This window comes from Panthera uncia, chromosome B4, assembly GCF_023721935.1.
Source record: "Panthera uncia isolate 11264 chromosome B4, Puncia_PCG_1.0, whole genome shotgun sequence".
NCBI classification, from domain to species: domain Eukaryota; kingdom Metazoa; phylum Chordata; class Mammalia; order Carnivora; family Felidae; genus Panthera; species Panthera uncia.
The window spans coordinates 135,102,842-135,116,604 of record NC_064809.1 but is presented as its reverse complement, the minus strand read 5'-3'; the positions used below and the strand labels follow the sequence as shown (position 1 = coordinate 135,116,604).

At 62.8% G+C, this 13,763-nt stretch overlaps 1 protein-coding gene across 1 annotated transcript in view; it reads left to right on the top strand.

Annotated features, from left to right (window-relative positions):
- Nucleotides 1-13,763, top strand: part of CELSR1 (cadherin EGF LAG seven-pass G-type receptor 1) — a gene marked incomplete at its 5' end in the record, with an annotated part of 137,268 nt that overhangs the window by 106,020 nt on the left and 17,485 nt on the right. Inside the window, 9 exon segments of the mRNA XM_049626733.1 lie at nucleotides 656-797; nucleotides 2,432-2,552; nucleotides 4,356-4,539; nucleotides 4,853-4,954; nucleotides 5,572-5,666; nucleotides 6,157-6,366; nucleotides 7,583-7,766; nucleotides 9,305-9,448; nucleotides 12,875-13,079. Coding sequence (XP_049482690.1) covers nucleotides 656-797; nucleotides 2,432-2,552; nucleotides 4,356-4,539; nucleotides 4,853-4,954; nucleotides 5,572-5,666; nucleotides 6,157-6,366; nucleotides 7,583-7,766; nucleotides 9,305-9,448; nucleotides 12,875-13,079 — 1,387 coding nt within the window.

The window sequence follows — 13,763 nt, the reverse complement described above, 5'->3', positions numbered from 1 at the left end:
TTTTTTTTTTTTTTTTTTTTTGAGAGAGAGAGAGAGAGAGAGTAGGAGAAGGGGCAGAGAGAGAGAGAGAGGGAGAGAATCTCAAGCAGGGTCTACACTGTCAGCACAGAGCCTGATGCGGGGCTTGAACTCACGAACCATGAGATAGTGACATGAGCCGAAGTCAGACACTTAACTGACTGAGCCTCCCAGGTGCCCCTGGGCCTTCTCTTCTTAAAGTTCGTTCCCACGTCTGGTCCTCACCTGAGGCACAGGGGACACTCCAGGCTTTATCCTCAGGGCACAGGATGAAGGGAGGGGAAGAATTCGGGAACAGCCCACACTGTAGATGATACTCTCAGCCTGAACGTTGAGGTGCTGCCACCCTGCTCCGCTCGTACCCGTCCCCCGTGTGTCCTGGGGAGGCCGGGCCTCCTGCCCTCCTGGGGGGCCCCTTTCTCTGCCCTTCCAAGTCTGACCCACCGAACGTTTGTGTTTCCGTGACTCCCCCATTTCCCTCGGGGGCATAGCCCGGAGAGTTGGGGGAGCCACGATGGATCGCTTGAGACGTCTTCCCCTGCAGGCTGGGGCTCCAGAGGGCGGGCCCGTGATGCCTCGGGCAGATTCTGGCGGGGGGGGGGGGGGGGGGGGGGGTAATGCTGGCCTGTCCCCACAGGGTACTTTGGAAGGAAGTGCGTGGACGTGTGCCACCTGAATCCCTGCGAGCACGTGTCGGCCTGCGTGCACAGCCCCAGCTCCCCGCGGGGCTACGTGTGCGAGTGTGGATCCAGCCACTACGGGCAGTACTGCGAGAACAAGTAAGACGACCCGCCTGTCGCGTCCAGCGGCTCCTTCTCGTGACGCCTCTCCTCCTCTCTGTCACTTAGCACAGAGATACGGAGGGTTCCAGATAACACGGACGTGGTCGTTTGCTTGCTTGTTTTTCAAATTGGGCCAGAAACGAGTAAGAGTTGACCTGGCACCTGGGACGAACCGCGTTTGAGCACGCTCCCACTGCGGGGACATACAGCGTGACTCACGTGTGTAGAGCCCAGCCGTGCACAAAGCAGGCGGGCACTGGGGCGCGGGGGGCCAGCCCGGCAAGCCGGGAGCAGAGCGTGGCTTTTTGGAGGCCACGGAAGCCTGGCAGAAGCGTGGCAGGATCGAGCATGGGTCTCAGAGGGCCCCGGCCGCCGCGTAGAGCGGGATGGGAGCAGGTGAAAGCCGGAGGCAGGGAGGCCGGGAGGCTGATCGTGTCCCCGAGGGCTGGCATTGCAGGGGGCAGAGGGCGGCAGAGGCGGGAGGGGGAAGGTGCCCCGCAGCTCGGGGGTCCCCAGACTGTGAGTGCGGATCCGTGAACACCTGACTGGAGCCCCCGGCTCGGCAGTTCTGGCGTGGTTATTTTTATGCCCCTGCTGTGTACACAGTCGGTACTTAATAATTGCTTGCCAGGCGAGTGAGGGAGTACGAGAGGTTCACTGCCGGCTGGGCGGGTGGGTGGACGGAATGCCATTAGCCGAGACGGCGAACACGGGGCGGAACCCGAAGGACGTTTGGTTGGGGAGGTGCGTCCCACAGGTAGGGGGTCTGCGGATGATGCTCCCGTGTGTGGTCAGGGTGGGAGCGGAGGTAGGGTGACAGTGACAGGCAGCGGCCAGAGCCCGGGAGGGGTGAGCGTGGCCTCGTGACCTTCGACGCCACACGTCTCCGGGCCTGCTGGGCTCCCAGGGCACGACTGGGCCTGTGTCGTGATTCTGAACCCACCACTGGCTCCGGCCCATGGCTGCACGGAGCCGACCACGGTTCAGGTCACATCCGTGGAAAGGCAGCTCTGAGCGTCTCCGGGGACGTGGCCAGTGTTTGACTCAGGGCACCCGGGAAGGCGTGGATGCCCCGGAATCCCTTACTCAGGATCTGCCCGCCGAGGACCTTTTGCCGATAGGCGCCCCCCCGCCCCCGGGTCCTGCGGAAAGGTTGCCCAGGGCAGTCGGGCTCGGTCTGCTCTGTTGGGGCTGGGGTTGAGAAAGTCTGGCCCGGCAGTGGGGTCACTTGTCACTGAGCCCCCCCCGTGAGCCAGGCGTCCTGGGGTGGACACCGATGGGTGCCGTCCCCACGGCTTGGAACGTGGCGAGGTCACGCTGATGGGACGTAAGCCCAATTTGGGGTACTCGCCTGTTCTTCCGGGTAGAAGAAAAAATAGCGAGCAAACAAATCATTTTAGAAATAAGTTTTGCAGGTAGAAGCCCTCCGGACATGGGGCCCCGGGAGGCTGGGATTCTGAGGGGTCACGGGAGAGTGAGGTTGGGGACGAGCAGGGGGGATACGGAGGCCACTGCAGGGGGACGGAGGGGCCCAGAAGCAGGGTAGCTCAGCCTCCCGGCCTGCGACAGTCTTCCTCTGGCTGCAGGAAGGGTTATGCACACCTTCCCTCTCTGGCCTGTTTTCCCAACAGGATCGACCTTCCGTGCCCCAAAGGCTGGTGGGGGAACCCCGTGTGTGGACCTTGCCACTGTGCCGTCGGCAAGGGCTTCGATCCCGACTGCAACAAGACCAACGGACAGTGTCAGTGCAAGGTGAGGCCCGGCCCGCGGGCGGATGGAAGCCACGTCCCCACCGCCACCTTGGGGAGCCAGCCCCGCGGGATGGGCGAGTGCAGGGACACGTCTGTTTGGACATAGATACACACACCCGTGCGTGCACACACACCCGCGCACTCACACACACATCCACCTAGACATACACACACGTGTGCTCAAGCCCTAAGCCCCGGGAAATCGCGACTCACCGATGTCCCCAGTACACCTGGGCTGGTCTTTATCCCTGCGCTGGTTTGGCCCGTGGGAACCCGAGTCCTTGGCCCCACGCCCCGCTGGTAACCGGAAACAGTCTCTGAGAGCCTGGCTCACCCTCCCACCATTGCCATTCTCCTACTTTCCTGGTCTTTTATCAAATTTCCTCTCCGTGATGGCTGTAAGTTTTAATCTGTGAAAAGCTTTGGGGCGCCTGGGGGGCTCAGTCGGTTAAGCGGCCGACGTCGGCTCAGGTCATGATCTCGCAGTCTGTGGGTTCGAGCCCCGTGTCGGGGTCTGTGCTGATGGCTCAGAGCTTGGAGCCTGCTTCCGATTCTGTGTCTCCCTCTCTCTGACCCTCCCCCATTCATGCTCTGTCTCTCTCTGTCTCAAAAATAAATAAATGTCTAAAAATATTTTTTGAACTATGAAAAGCTTTGCCTGCACCCCACCTGGGGTGTCTGTCATTCTCCTGCACGGTGCAGTCACCTCGTGGTGCCAGTCAGCCACAGTGCTCTTGGGACAGCCCGTGGGAGACCGCCCCCCCCCCCCCCCCCCCCGTCCTGGAAAATGCCACACACCTTCAGAATCGTGTCTACACTGCTATGTTGAGCCGCTGGTCACTTGAAACCCAGAGGAGAGACCTGCCCCCCTTGATGAAGGTCGCAACTGCCAGGGCGTAGGGTTGTGCCCACCCAGGGAGGGAAATGGCCCTCACAGGTACTCGTGGCCGTTTAACATCAGTAACGTCCCCCGTGCACCATGGTGCTTCCAAAAACCGAACGCTGTCTCCTGAAACGCTTACGTCTGCTCCAGCCGGAGCAGCTCAGGACCGGGCCAACCACATGGAGCCAGACTGGGCGGGTCATCTGTGGGAGGAAGGTGGGGAGGGTATTTGGGGAAAACGTACCTGGGATTTGTTCTCATCAGAAATTACAGAAAATGCACAACAGCATCTGAGAGGTGACGGTGACACCCATCTCCCCTCCGGGGGCGACTGCTGACATTCTAGGGCCTTCTCCAAGACGCTAAAACACACACGGTGGGGACAGTTCCATGCTCCTTCCTGACACAGGAGCGCGGACACTGGCCGTGGCTCTGCCCAAGTCACAGCCCCATCCCAGTCTTCAGCGGGGACGCTTGAGTGACCCCGCAAGGGCAGCGTGGCCAGTCAAAGCCTGGATGGGCACAAACCCAGGACTTTGTGATCTGAAGCCCGTGCTGTTGGCCGTCACCCTGACCTGCCCAGTGGTGGACACTAGGTGGCCTCTGGTTTCTCTCGGTTAAAAAAGACGCTGCAAGGGCCATCCTTGTCCTTCAGTCTCCATTTGAATCCAGTATTTTCTAGGACAGATAGGCAGGCTTCCCACAAGTCTTTGCTAAGAAGTTAGAAAGGTGCTTTCCTGGAGACTGCACCTGCCCGTCCGCCATGGCGGGTGCCCAAGAAGCCCCCGGCGGGGGAATGTGGGTGGAGGGCAGCAGAGAGAGGCCCAGGAGCCGCGCTGTAACGTTGACGTGCTCCCGAAGAATCGAGGTGTAGACCCCATCCGTGTGTGGAGTCCCACGCACGGCTTCTGGCTTTCGCAGGAGAATTACTACAGGCCCCCGGACCAGGATGCCTGCCTGCCGTGCGACTGCTTCCCGCACGGCTCCCACAGCCGCGCCTGCGACATGGACACTGGGCAGTGCGTCTGCAAGTCGGGCGTCATCGGCCGTCAGTGCAACCGCTGCGACAACCCTTTCGCCGAGGTCACCATGCTCGGCTGTGAAGGTCCGAGCTGCCCCTTGAACCCCGCAGGCCACGTCGCAGGGACAGGCTGCTGGGCGTATGTGTGCGTGCGTGCGTCCACGTGTGCACAGAAGACTCCCGGGGCTTGGGGCGGGTCGGCAGCTTCTAGTGACCTGGCCCTCGCGGAGGGCATGGGTCAGAGCCAGGGCCCCGCCCTCGCGCGTTCTCACGCTGATGAGGGAAAGTGCAGGGGTCCGGTTCTCGACACGGGTGCAGCAGGTGGGGCCCTGTGCACCCTCGCGGCCACGGCCATGGCCACGCCCGGCTGAGTGGCCTTCTTTCCCCCGTCCTCCAGTGATCTACAACGGGTGTCCCAGAGCATTCGAGGCCGGCATCTGGTGGCCGCAGACCAAGTTCGGGCAGCCGGCCGCGGTGCAGTGCCCCAAGGGATCCACGGGTAAGTGCCTTGGCCTGTGGCATCCGTTCCAGGCAGGAAATTGGTCGAGGCACGTGGCTTACGGGAGACTTGGCCGAAGCATGGGAACTCACGGGACGTTCTGCGTTGACGAAATTTTGTTCCCTTAACTGTCAGTGGCGAAAGCTGGAAAGGCTGTAACGCAGACATGAGGGGCATAGTGGCCGGGATCGGGCAGGCTGCGTCGCTGTTCCCGGCGCTGGGTTCTCTGTCATATGGGGGTGGGAGCCGCGTCCGCGCCCCGAGGGGGGTCGGGAGGTCCAGTAAGACCACGCATCAGAGTCGGATTCGCAGCAGGCATGCGGACAGACGGACGCTCGTCATTTGGCAAACGACGGAGCCGATTTCTCTTTTCGTGGACTTGCTCACATGTTGGCTCCTAATCGCTGGGCGGCCCACATGGCCCCTGGCATGAGGGGAGAGAGGTTGGGAGGGCCTCGTGGCCGTGGCACCTGCCGGGCCCCGGCCCCACCCAGGGCTGTGCTTCGCTCCTGGAGTTCACGTCCCCGCTGAACAGACGGGATTTGCGTGCATTCAGATAAATGAGCGTAATTAACAATTGGAATTTCAGGGTTTCCTCTCTGTTCCCCGTTCCCCAGGGAATGCAGTCCGGCACTGCAGTGGGGAGAAGGGCTGGCTGCCCCCGGACCTCTTCAACTGCACCACCGTCTCCTTCGTGGAGCTCAAAGCCATGGTAGGCCGGGCCTCGGGGAGGGGGCAGGGGGTGTGCACACAGTGGGGTCAGGAGAGGGGGCAGGTGCGAGGCCTCCGCATCGCCCCAGCCAGGGGCTGGGCATGGCTTGGGCGCATCAGCACCCGCGTCTGTTCTGGGCACCCACAGCCGGGCGTGGCTGCTCCTCCCGTCGGGTCCAGCCCCGCACCTAGATCTGGAAACGCAGAGTCCCCACATTCCGGTCCCCTGCCCCCGATCTCGCCCGTTTGTCCCCGCGTCTCGCTCTCTGTTCTTCCCTTGGTGGTCTCTTTCCAGCGCCTTTTGGCCTGACAGTCCCTCCTTTCTGGTTCCGTAGTTAACGACCAAAGTTCGTTTTGGGGTTTTGGACTTTTAAAGTCCTCGTCTGACGAGGAAGCTTTTACCAGAAGGGAACAGATTCCTGAGTGACAGGAAGGAGCAAAGCAGCCATGGCAGCTGTGCGGACGTCTCGGGCGCCCCCCCTTCTTTCCAGAATGAGAAGCTGAGTCGTAACGAGACGCAGATGGACGGCGAGCGGTCCCTGTGGCTGGCCAGAGCGCTCCGGAACGCCACACAGCACACGGGCGCGCTCTTCGGCAACGACGTGCGGACGGCCTACCAGCTGCTGGGCCGCGTGCTGCTGCACGAGAGCGGCCAGCAGGGCTTCGAGCTGGCGGCCACGCGGGACGCCCACTTCCACGAGGTGAGGCCGTGGAGCAGGGAGCCCTCGGGGAGGCCCCGCAGGCCGAGGACGCGCCTGGGCCCGGGCGTCCTGCGGGGTGGGTGGGCGGCCGGGGTCTGCCCTCAGCCGTTCAGGGTCGCCGCACCCAGCATCCCCAGGGCAAAACTTCACTTTCCGCGCTGGAGCCGGCACGGGGGCCCGTGAGACCGATGGCAGGTGTTAGGGGCATTTTGGCGAGGGCACGGGCGGGTCACGGTCTTGGTGGTGGGGACAGTCACGGCCGCCGATCACTGACCACTCAGTACCCGCGTTCCGTGTGGTTTAGTGACTCGGCCCCTCACGCCCACATCCCGTGACTTAGCACGGTTACTGCCGCATTTTACAAGTAAGGAAACTGAGGCAGAGAGCGCCAAGGGCACGTAGCCTGTAAGGGGGCTCCAGAGTCTGTGCTCCCACCTCGAGGGCCTGCTTTCAAAGGACACGATGTCTCCTACGAAGAACGTCCTGTTTTCTGTTCGAGTAACTGGCCCCTAAGTAACGTTTGCTTAGAGTGGTGGGTGAGGAGATGCTCATTCATCCCGACGTTTGTAAAGTGCCAGGCGGTGAGCAGTGTCACCCGTGCTTCCTCCGGACTCCTCTCTGGACCTCCCCATCCTGCAGAGCCCCCGGGGATCCTCTCATCCTCACGGAGCCCCCAGGGAACCTCTCCATCCGTAGCAAGGCAGGGCCCCCTTGATTGCATTTCAATCCGAGCCCCAGTTTGGGCCAGTGGAATTTGTTCTTATTTCTGATTGTTTGCAAAAAGAAGTTCCCCTCCTGGTTTTCATCCCGGAGCCCCTATGGACAGCCCGGGTCACCTAAACCCTGAGACGTCGGGGTGGGGGGGTCAGGACTGTCACCACAGGGTAACCCGCTCTGTGTCCTTGGGCCACATCACTACATGGTCAGCAGAGGGGGCGGCAGGGTGGGGGGTGGAGTTCTGATGCAACCGAGGGCCCTCCACGTGGCTTGTCCCCTTGGTGTCGTGGGAGGGACGTGGGGACGCCCTCAGCAGGCTTCTCCGTGACACGTGGCTCCTGCCTCTGACACGGAAAACAGGGAGGATGTCTCCCCATCCCTGAGCCTGGGCCGGCCTGGTCTGGGCGAGCTGGAGGCCTTCCCGAGCCGGCGTGCTCCCGGCCGCGCCCGTTCGGCCCCGCTCACTGCCTGAGCGCCCTCTGTGTGTCTGTCTGAGCAGGACGTGGTCCGCACGGGCAGTGCCCTCCTGGCCCCGGACACCCAGGCCGCGTGGGAGCAGATCCAGCGGGGCGAGGCGGGCGCCGTGCAGCTGCTGAAGCGCTTCGAGGCCTACTTCGGGAACGTGGCGCGAAACGTACGCAGGACCTACCTGAGGCCCTTCGTCGTCGTCACCACCAACATGAGTAAGGGCGCCGGCCGCCCGGGTGCGCGCTGTGCTCCAGGCGTGGCCCCTGCTGGGCCATCTTTAGGGAAGGGTCACCAGCCGTGGTTCCTCGTCCGCAGAGAGACAGGACCCCCCTCGTCCCGGTGTGTGAACCGGGGAGACGCACACGTCACTCTCACGCCCAGAGAATCGGGGGCAGCTGAGGTGAAACGCTGCAGGCTGGACCGTGGGGGTCCTTCCAGAACTTGGCTCTGAGGCTGTCTAGGGAAGCGGGTGTGGGGTCTGCCTGCAAGCCCAGCCCTCCGGGCTCAGGCCGGGGGGGCGCAGACCCAGGGAAGGATGAGGGGCAGGCTGGCCAGGCACCTGGCGATGGGGGAGCATCTGTCTGCCCTTCCCGAGTCGGGGGCTGACGGTCAACAGAGCAAATACCTCACGAACTGAGTCACCCCAGCGCCCAGGACGGGCCATTCTGAGGTCCAAGGGTTTAAATGCTTCCTTCATGGGGAGCAAGGCCCCCTCCACACCCACCCAGACAGAGCTGGCAAGCCCCTGGGCGGGGGCCACCTCCCTACAGGCGGGGGGCCCTCGTCTCTTCTTGAAAATGTTTATTAGCACCGAGGTGGGGGGCACCGGGGCAGCCCTGGGGATTGCTTTATGTATATCCGTCACCGGAAGGGCCTGACTGAGCCTTAACCCAGAAGTGGCGTCCCTGCCGTGAACCCTGGGGCTGACCGGGGAGGGGCCCTCGCACCCTCACCAGATGTTCGTGCGGTCTGACCCTTCCCGAGCCCCCGACTCGGCCCGCCCTGTGCTGGGGTGGAGGCGGGCTCGGGACCCCGGCACCACTGGGGGCACGGAAGAAGGGTGAATGTGCTGGGCGTTCTTGTGTCTGCCCTGGAGGAGGGGCAGGAGTGGACTCGGGGCGGGAGCCCAGCCCTTGCTTGTGTGGGTGGCTGGCGATCCCCCCTTCATACCGGGGGGTGTTGAACCAGACAGACGGCTCAATGGGCTGACTTTGGGGGTCGCCCCGGGGCACCCGGGGTAGCTGTGGCCTGTTGGTCACCAGGCCTCTCACTGCAGAGGAGACCAGCACCAACAGAGAGGCGCCCCAACAGCCTCAGTCTTGACAGCGCCCGAGAGCAAACAGGAGTCCGTGGCCCTGGGGTCCTGTCTCTGCCAGACGGGGAGACAGTTCCGGTTTCTCTTGCCTCCGCGGCAATCTGTCCGCGTAACCTGCAAGGCACGGTAGCTGCAGGGGTGACACATCATGGCGGGGGGGGCAGGAGGTGACTCTGCTCGGGTCCCCCCACTTCTGCACCACGTTGCACCCGAGACCCCAGCCAGACGGTCCCCGGCGCCCCGTGATTTCTGACTTCACGTGCAGCCCTCGCGCTCTGTAACTCTTGGCGGGTTTAAAGAACGCGGAAAACTACAAGTAGATTGTCTGAAAGCTCATCGGTCGGGGCCGCGGCTCCGCGGTTTGGAAAGGGTGACGGTCGAGGGAGCTGTCGGTGGCGGGAGTGGGGGATGGATGACAAGGGTGGCCTGTCCCCACAGTTCTTGCCGTGGACATCTTCGACACGTTCAACTTCACGGGAGCCAGGGTGCCGCGGTTCGAGGACGTTCGTGACGAGTTCCCGAAGGAGTTAGAGTCCTCTGTGTTCTTCTCGGCCGACTTCTTCAGACCCCCCGACAGGAAAGGTAGAGCCCCGCAGACACCGCGGCTGCCCTTGGGGGGCCCCCCTTGCGGGAGTGGGCGGGCTCCTCCCAAGGTCCTGCGACAGCGAGCAAGACGGTTCTCGGTAGCAAAGCGTGTCGTGTGGGTTTGCAGCACAGGCCTACCCTGAGTCGGGGAGCCGGGCACGGGGTGATGGCTGGGGTCAGACCCCAGTGGCCGCGGTGGGTCATTTCTTTTTTTTTTTTATTCTTTTTAACGTTTATTTAGTTTTGAGAGAGAGCACAAGCAGGGGAGGGGCAGAGAGTGAGGGAGACAGAGAATCGGAAGCGGGCTCCAGGCTCCGAGCTGTCGGCACAGAGCCTGATGCGGGACTCAAACCCATAAACTGTGAGATCATGCCCTGAGCCGAAGTCGGATGCTTAACCGCCTGAGTCACCCAGGTCCTCTGATGTAGGGGCCACCTTGACACTGACCCCACCTTTCAAATAATTGGGGACCCATTTGGGTTTCCAGCTCTCAGCAGTTTGTCCACAGCTGCCCTCGGAAGGGACGTGTACGTGTACCTACGAATATGGTGTCTTACCTTGCCCTAAAAAAGCAGGCTCTTTCCCTGACATTGTCGGTGTTTCTGCTTCTGGACTGACCCCTGGGTCATCCTCTCTCTGGGAGCCTGTGGCATCAGGAGTGGACACGCGGGAGCCTAATTGGCTTTAGAAGGTCCCGTGAGAGAAGCTTCTGGCGCCTGCTGCCCTCCTGGCCTTGGGACAGCCGCCGGCCGATGCGCAGGTCCCCTCGGCCCCGCACGCGGTGTCTTATTCAACTCGTCGGTTAGCTACACCACCAGCCCGTAGTAAACTCCGCCAATTCTTTTGCTGATGACAAGACTCAGCCCCTGGCTCCTGTGACCTCCCTCGCCCTCCAGTTTCTGCAAACACCTGGCTCACCACGTGGCAGAGAAAAGTATCCTAAGCTCCCGTAGCCAAAAATGAGGGCGGGTCTCCCGGGGGGAGAGCTTGCAGGAGGTGGAGGGGGTGCAGCCCAGCCCCCCAGCCCCTTGGTGTCCCACTGTCTGCTTCTGTCCCTCCTGGAAGACCGTCTTCCTCACCTACAGGACGATGACTTAGATGGAGCCCTAGGGTTTGGCTCCGAGGCCTGGCCTCTGCCCACCTTTCACCCGCCGCCTCGGCTTTGCCAGCCTGACTCAGACACTGACCTTCCCACCTTGGCCCCAATCTTTCTTTGCCTTGACTGCCCCCTAGGCGGGCTTTTGTCCCAGCTCTGGACTCCGGGCCCCTCTTGTCCCCGTGCCATGACCCACCCGTGGCCCAGATGCCTTGCCCAAGGGGAGCCTCTGGGACCCACTTGCTAGCCGGCTGGTTAGTTAGAGATGCAGAGAGCCAGTCAAGTCGTAGGAGAATCTGAGGCTTTGGAGCCAGCCAATCACGGAGGCCCAGAGCAGACACTGGGAAGGGGCGGGACGCTCCCAGGAGGCCACCGTGACCCGGGACGCTGTCCAGTGCACCCGGCGGCCTCTAGTGTGATGCAGTGCTCCCCAGAGGCAGCAGCCCTGCCGGAGGAGGAGGACAGAGCCCTGGCGAGCCTCTGCCGGCAGCCGGACCGTTCCAGAAGCAACTAGAAGAGAGGCGGCAGGCAGGACCAGGGGGAACTGAGTCAGCGTGTTTATTTGGTGCCCACTCCGTGGGGTCGTCCAGGAGTGAAGTCCTCGTGAATGTTCTTGCTGTATGAAGATAGTCACATCCGTCCAGGTCAAGTCTGAGCCCTGGGGGGGCATCTGGCTCTCGGGTGGACGCCCCGGGCAGGGTCACCCAGCCTGGGGAAGCGCCTGGCCCTCTCGCTCAGAGAACCCTGCAGCCGGCACTGCCCTCCCCCCCAGCCAGAGGAGGAGCTGGGGGCGGCTCAGGTGGGTGACCAGTGTGCCACAGCAGGCAGAGTGGGTGGTAAGGCCCTGCAGCTGGCCCGGTGAGGAGGCCCGGCCTCGGCCTCCTGCATGGACCTTCCGGAAAGCCACTCAGTGCACACCTCGGAAAACAGTGACCTTCGAGACCCTGGGAGCCTCCTGCCCTGCCCGCCCCCAAAGCCAATGTCACTGAGCAGCCTGAATGGGACTAAACACTGCTGCGAAGCAGTCAGTGACCCTGGGCGGGGTCAGGAGCTTGAAGGTGCCCTCTCAGAGGGCCAGACATCGGTCGGTCAGATGGCAGTCTGCCGGGATGAGTTAGCTGTTCTGGGCTGGGGCCTTTCCATGTGCAGTGTCCCCCTCCAGAGGTGGCAGGGATGAGACCCGCCCCCGCCACACCTCGCGGCCCCTCCACAGGCTTGTCTCCCGGGGCTCTGCCCCTCCCAGAACCCCTGCCCTCAGGGCTCGGCCCTCCTGTCTCCCTGGAGCCCGTGCTCAAGACTGCTCAGCGCTGGGCGGTCTGGATGTCTGCAGGGGTGACGTCTGCACCAGATGCTGCCAAGGGCATTTTGTCAGTCGTTGAGAACATGGGCGAGTGTGGCCAGGTTCACAGAGCATCGGAGGGGAGCGTCCCTCTGCCGGTGGGACGGGCAGGGCCGATAGCCCCTCCTGTGATCCCGTGTGGACACTGGGACTGGGGAAGGTTTGGACCAGGGTCTCTGGCACCCGTGGTTCCATGCCGCAGGCGGTGGCAAGAAATTGTAAGCGTCTACGCCCCCATAATACGTGTGTTGACTTATTGGCGTGGTCTGTACCTGACGTCTTGCATCCCTGGAGCACGTATGACCTAAAACACGCCCGTGAGTCACATGGGATAAAAGTGTGGGACGCAGACCCACACGAACGGCACCCTGTCCCTCCCGCGTGCTTGTGGGGCAGCCCTGGCAGAGACCCTTGCCCCCCGGGGGAAGGGATCAGCCGTCAGCACGCGATATTTTGAAATACACGCAAAACGTACTGTCCTAAGCACTTTGGGTGCAGAGTTCAAGCTGTGTTCTGTCCATCCGCCCTCGTGCAGCTGCCGTCACCCTGAGCCCTAGAACCTTCACCTTGTGTCTCCCCACGAGACACTCAGGCCCCGGCCCCCCGGAGCCCTCCTTGTACTGGCTGTGCATTTCCCGGTGCCCACGGAAGGGGAATCGCGCAGTCCTTGGCTTCTCCCTCCGAGCATCGTGTGGCCCGGGCTCGTCCACGTGGTGGCTGCTGGTGGTACTTTATTCCCCCGTGAGGCCGAAGCCTGTCCCGCCGTGGGTACAGAGCACGTCTGGGACCGAGAGTGTTCCCTGCCTTGGCGCTTCAGGGCACGTGCCCGGAAGTGGGGTGGCGGGGTCACGTGGGGCTCCATGATAAACCTTTTGAGGAGCCACCTGCTGTCTTCCCCTGAAATCTCTGATTTGCTTGCTCGCGTAGGACGCGGTTTGGGGGGGACACAGGCGTCCGGCCCCCATCCTCACCATCTGCTTCGTTGCAGAGGGCCCCACGGTGAGGCCGGCCGGCCGGAAGGCTGCCCCGCAGACGGCGCCCCCGGGGCCCGGAACCGAGAGGGAGGCCCCGTTCAGGAGGCGCAAGAGGCACCCCGATGAGCCGGGCCGCTTCGCCGTCGCCCTGGTCATCATCTACCGGACCCTGGGGCAGCTCCTGCCCGAGCACTATGACCCTGACCGCCGCAGCCTCCGGTAAGGCTTTCCTAAGTTGCCACCCGAACGTCTGAGGACGTCACCCCGTGACCCTGGTGCAAGGTCGCAGACCGCTACCTGCGGTCTCCCGGGGACAAGGTTCTGGGTCTCCGGGCGGGGCCTTCCCTGGTGTTTCTGCCGGGAGCGCCCCCTCCCCAGCACACACCCTGCTCGTGCCTCGATGGACACCGTTGCCGCCCTGCACTCCGCGGCGTAATTCCTGCCCGGGGGACTCTCCCCCCCACACCCGTGTGCCCCGGGCCGCCGGTGGCCCCCCTTCTGCCTGGAGAAATGAACGCCGCCCACGGGGGCTTCGTGGCCCCCCTCAGAGCTGGGCCGCCACCGAGGCTTTGCTTTCCAACCGTCGTGTCATTCTCCACACGTGTCCCTGGCTCCCCGGTGTTCATACTCCTCCTTCTTCGTGGCCGGATGAGATTCTGCCGTGAGGTGTAATTATTCCGAGCTCCGGTTGTTTCCAGGGCTTCCGCAAGGGCAGCGACACCCTCGCACACACCCCTTCTTTCTCTTCATTTTGATTTATTTAAAAAAGTTATTTTTAATGTTTATTTACTTTTGAGACAGAGAGAGAGACAGAGCGTGAGCAGGGGAGGGGCAGAGAGAGGGGGAGACACAGAATCGGAAGCAGGCTCCAGGCTCCGAGCCGTCAGCCCCGAGCCCGACGCG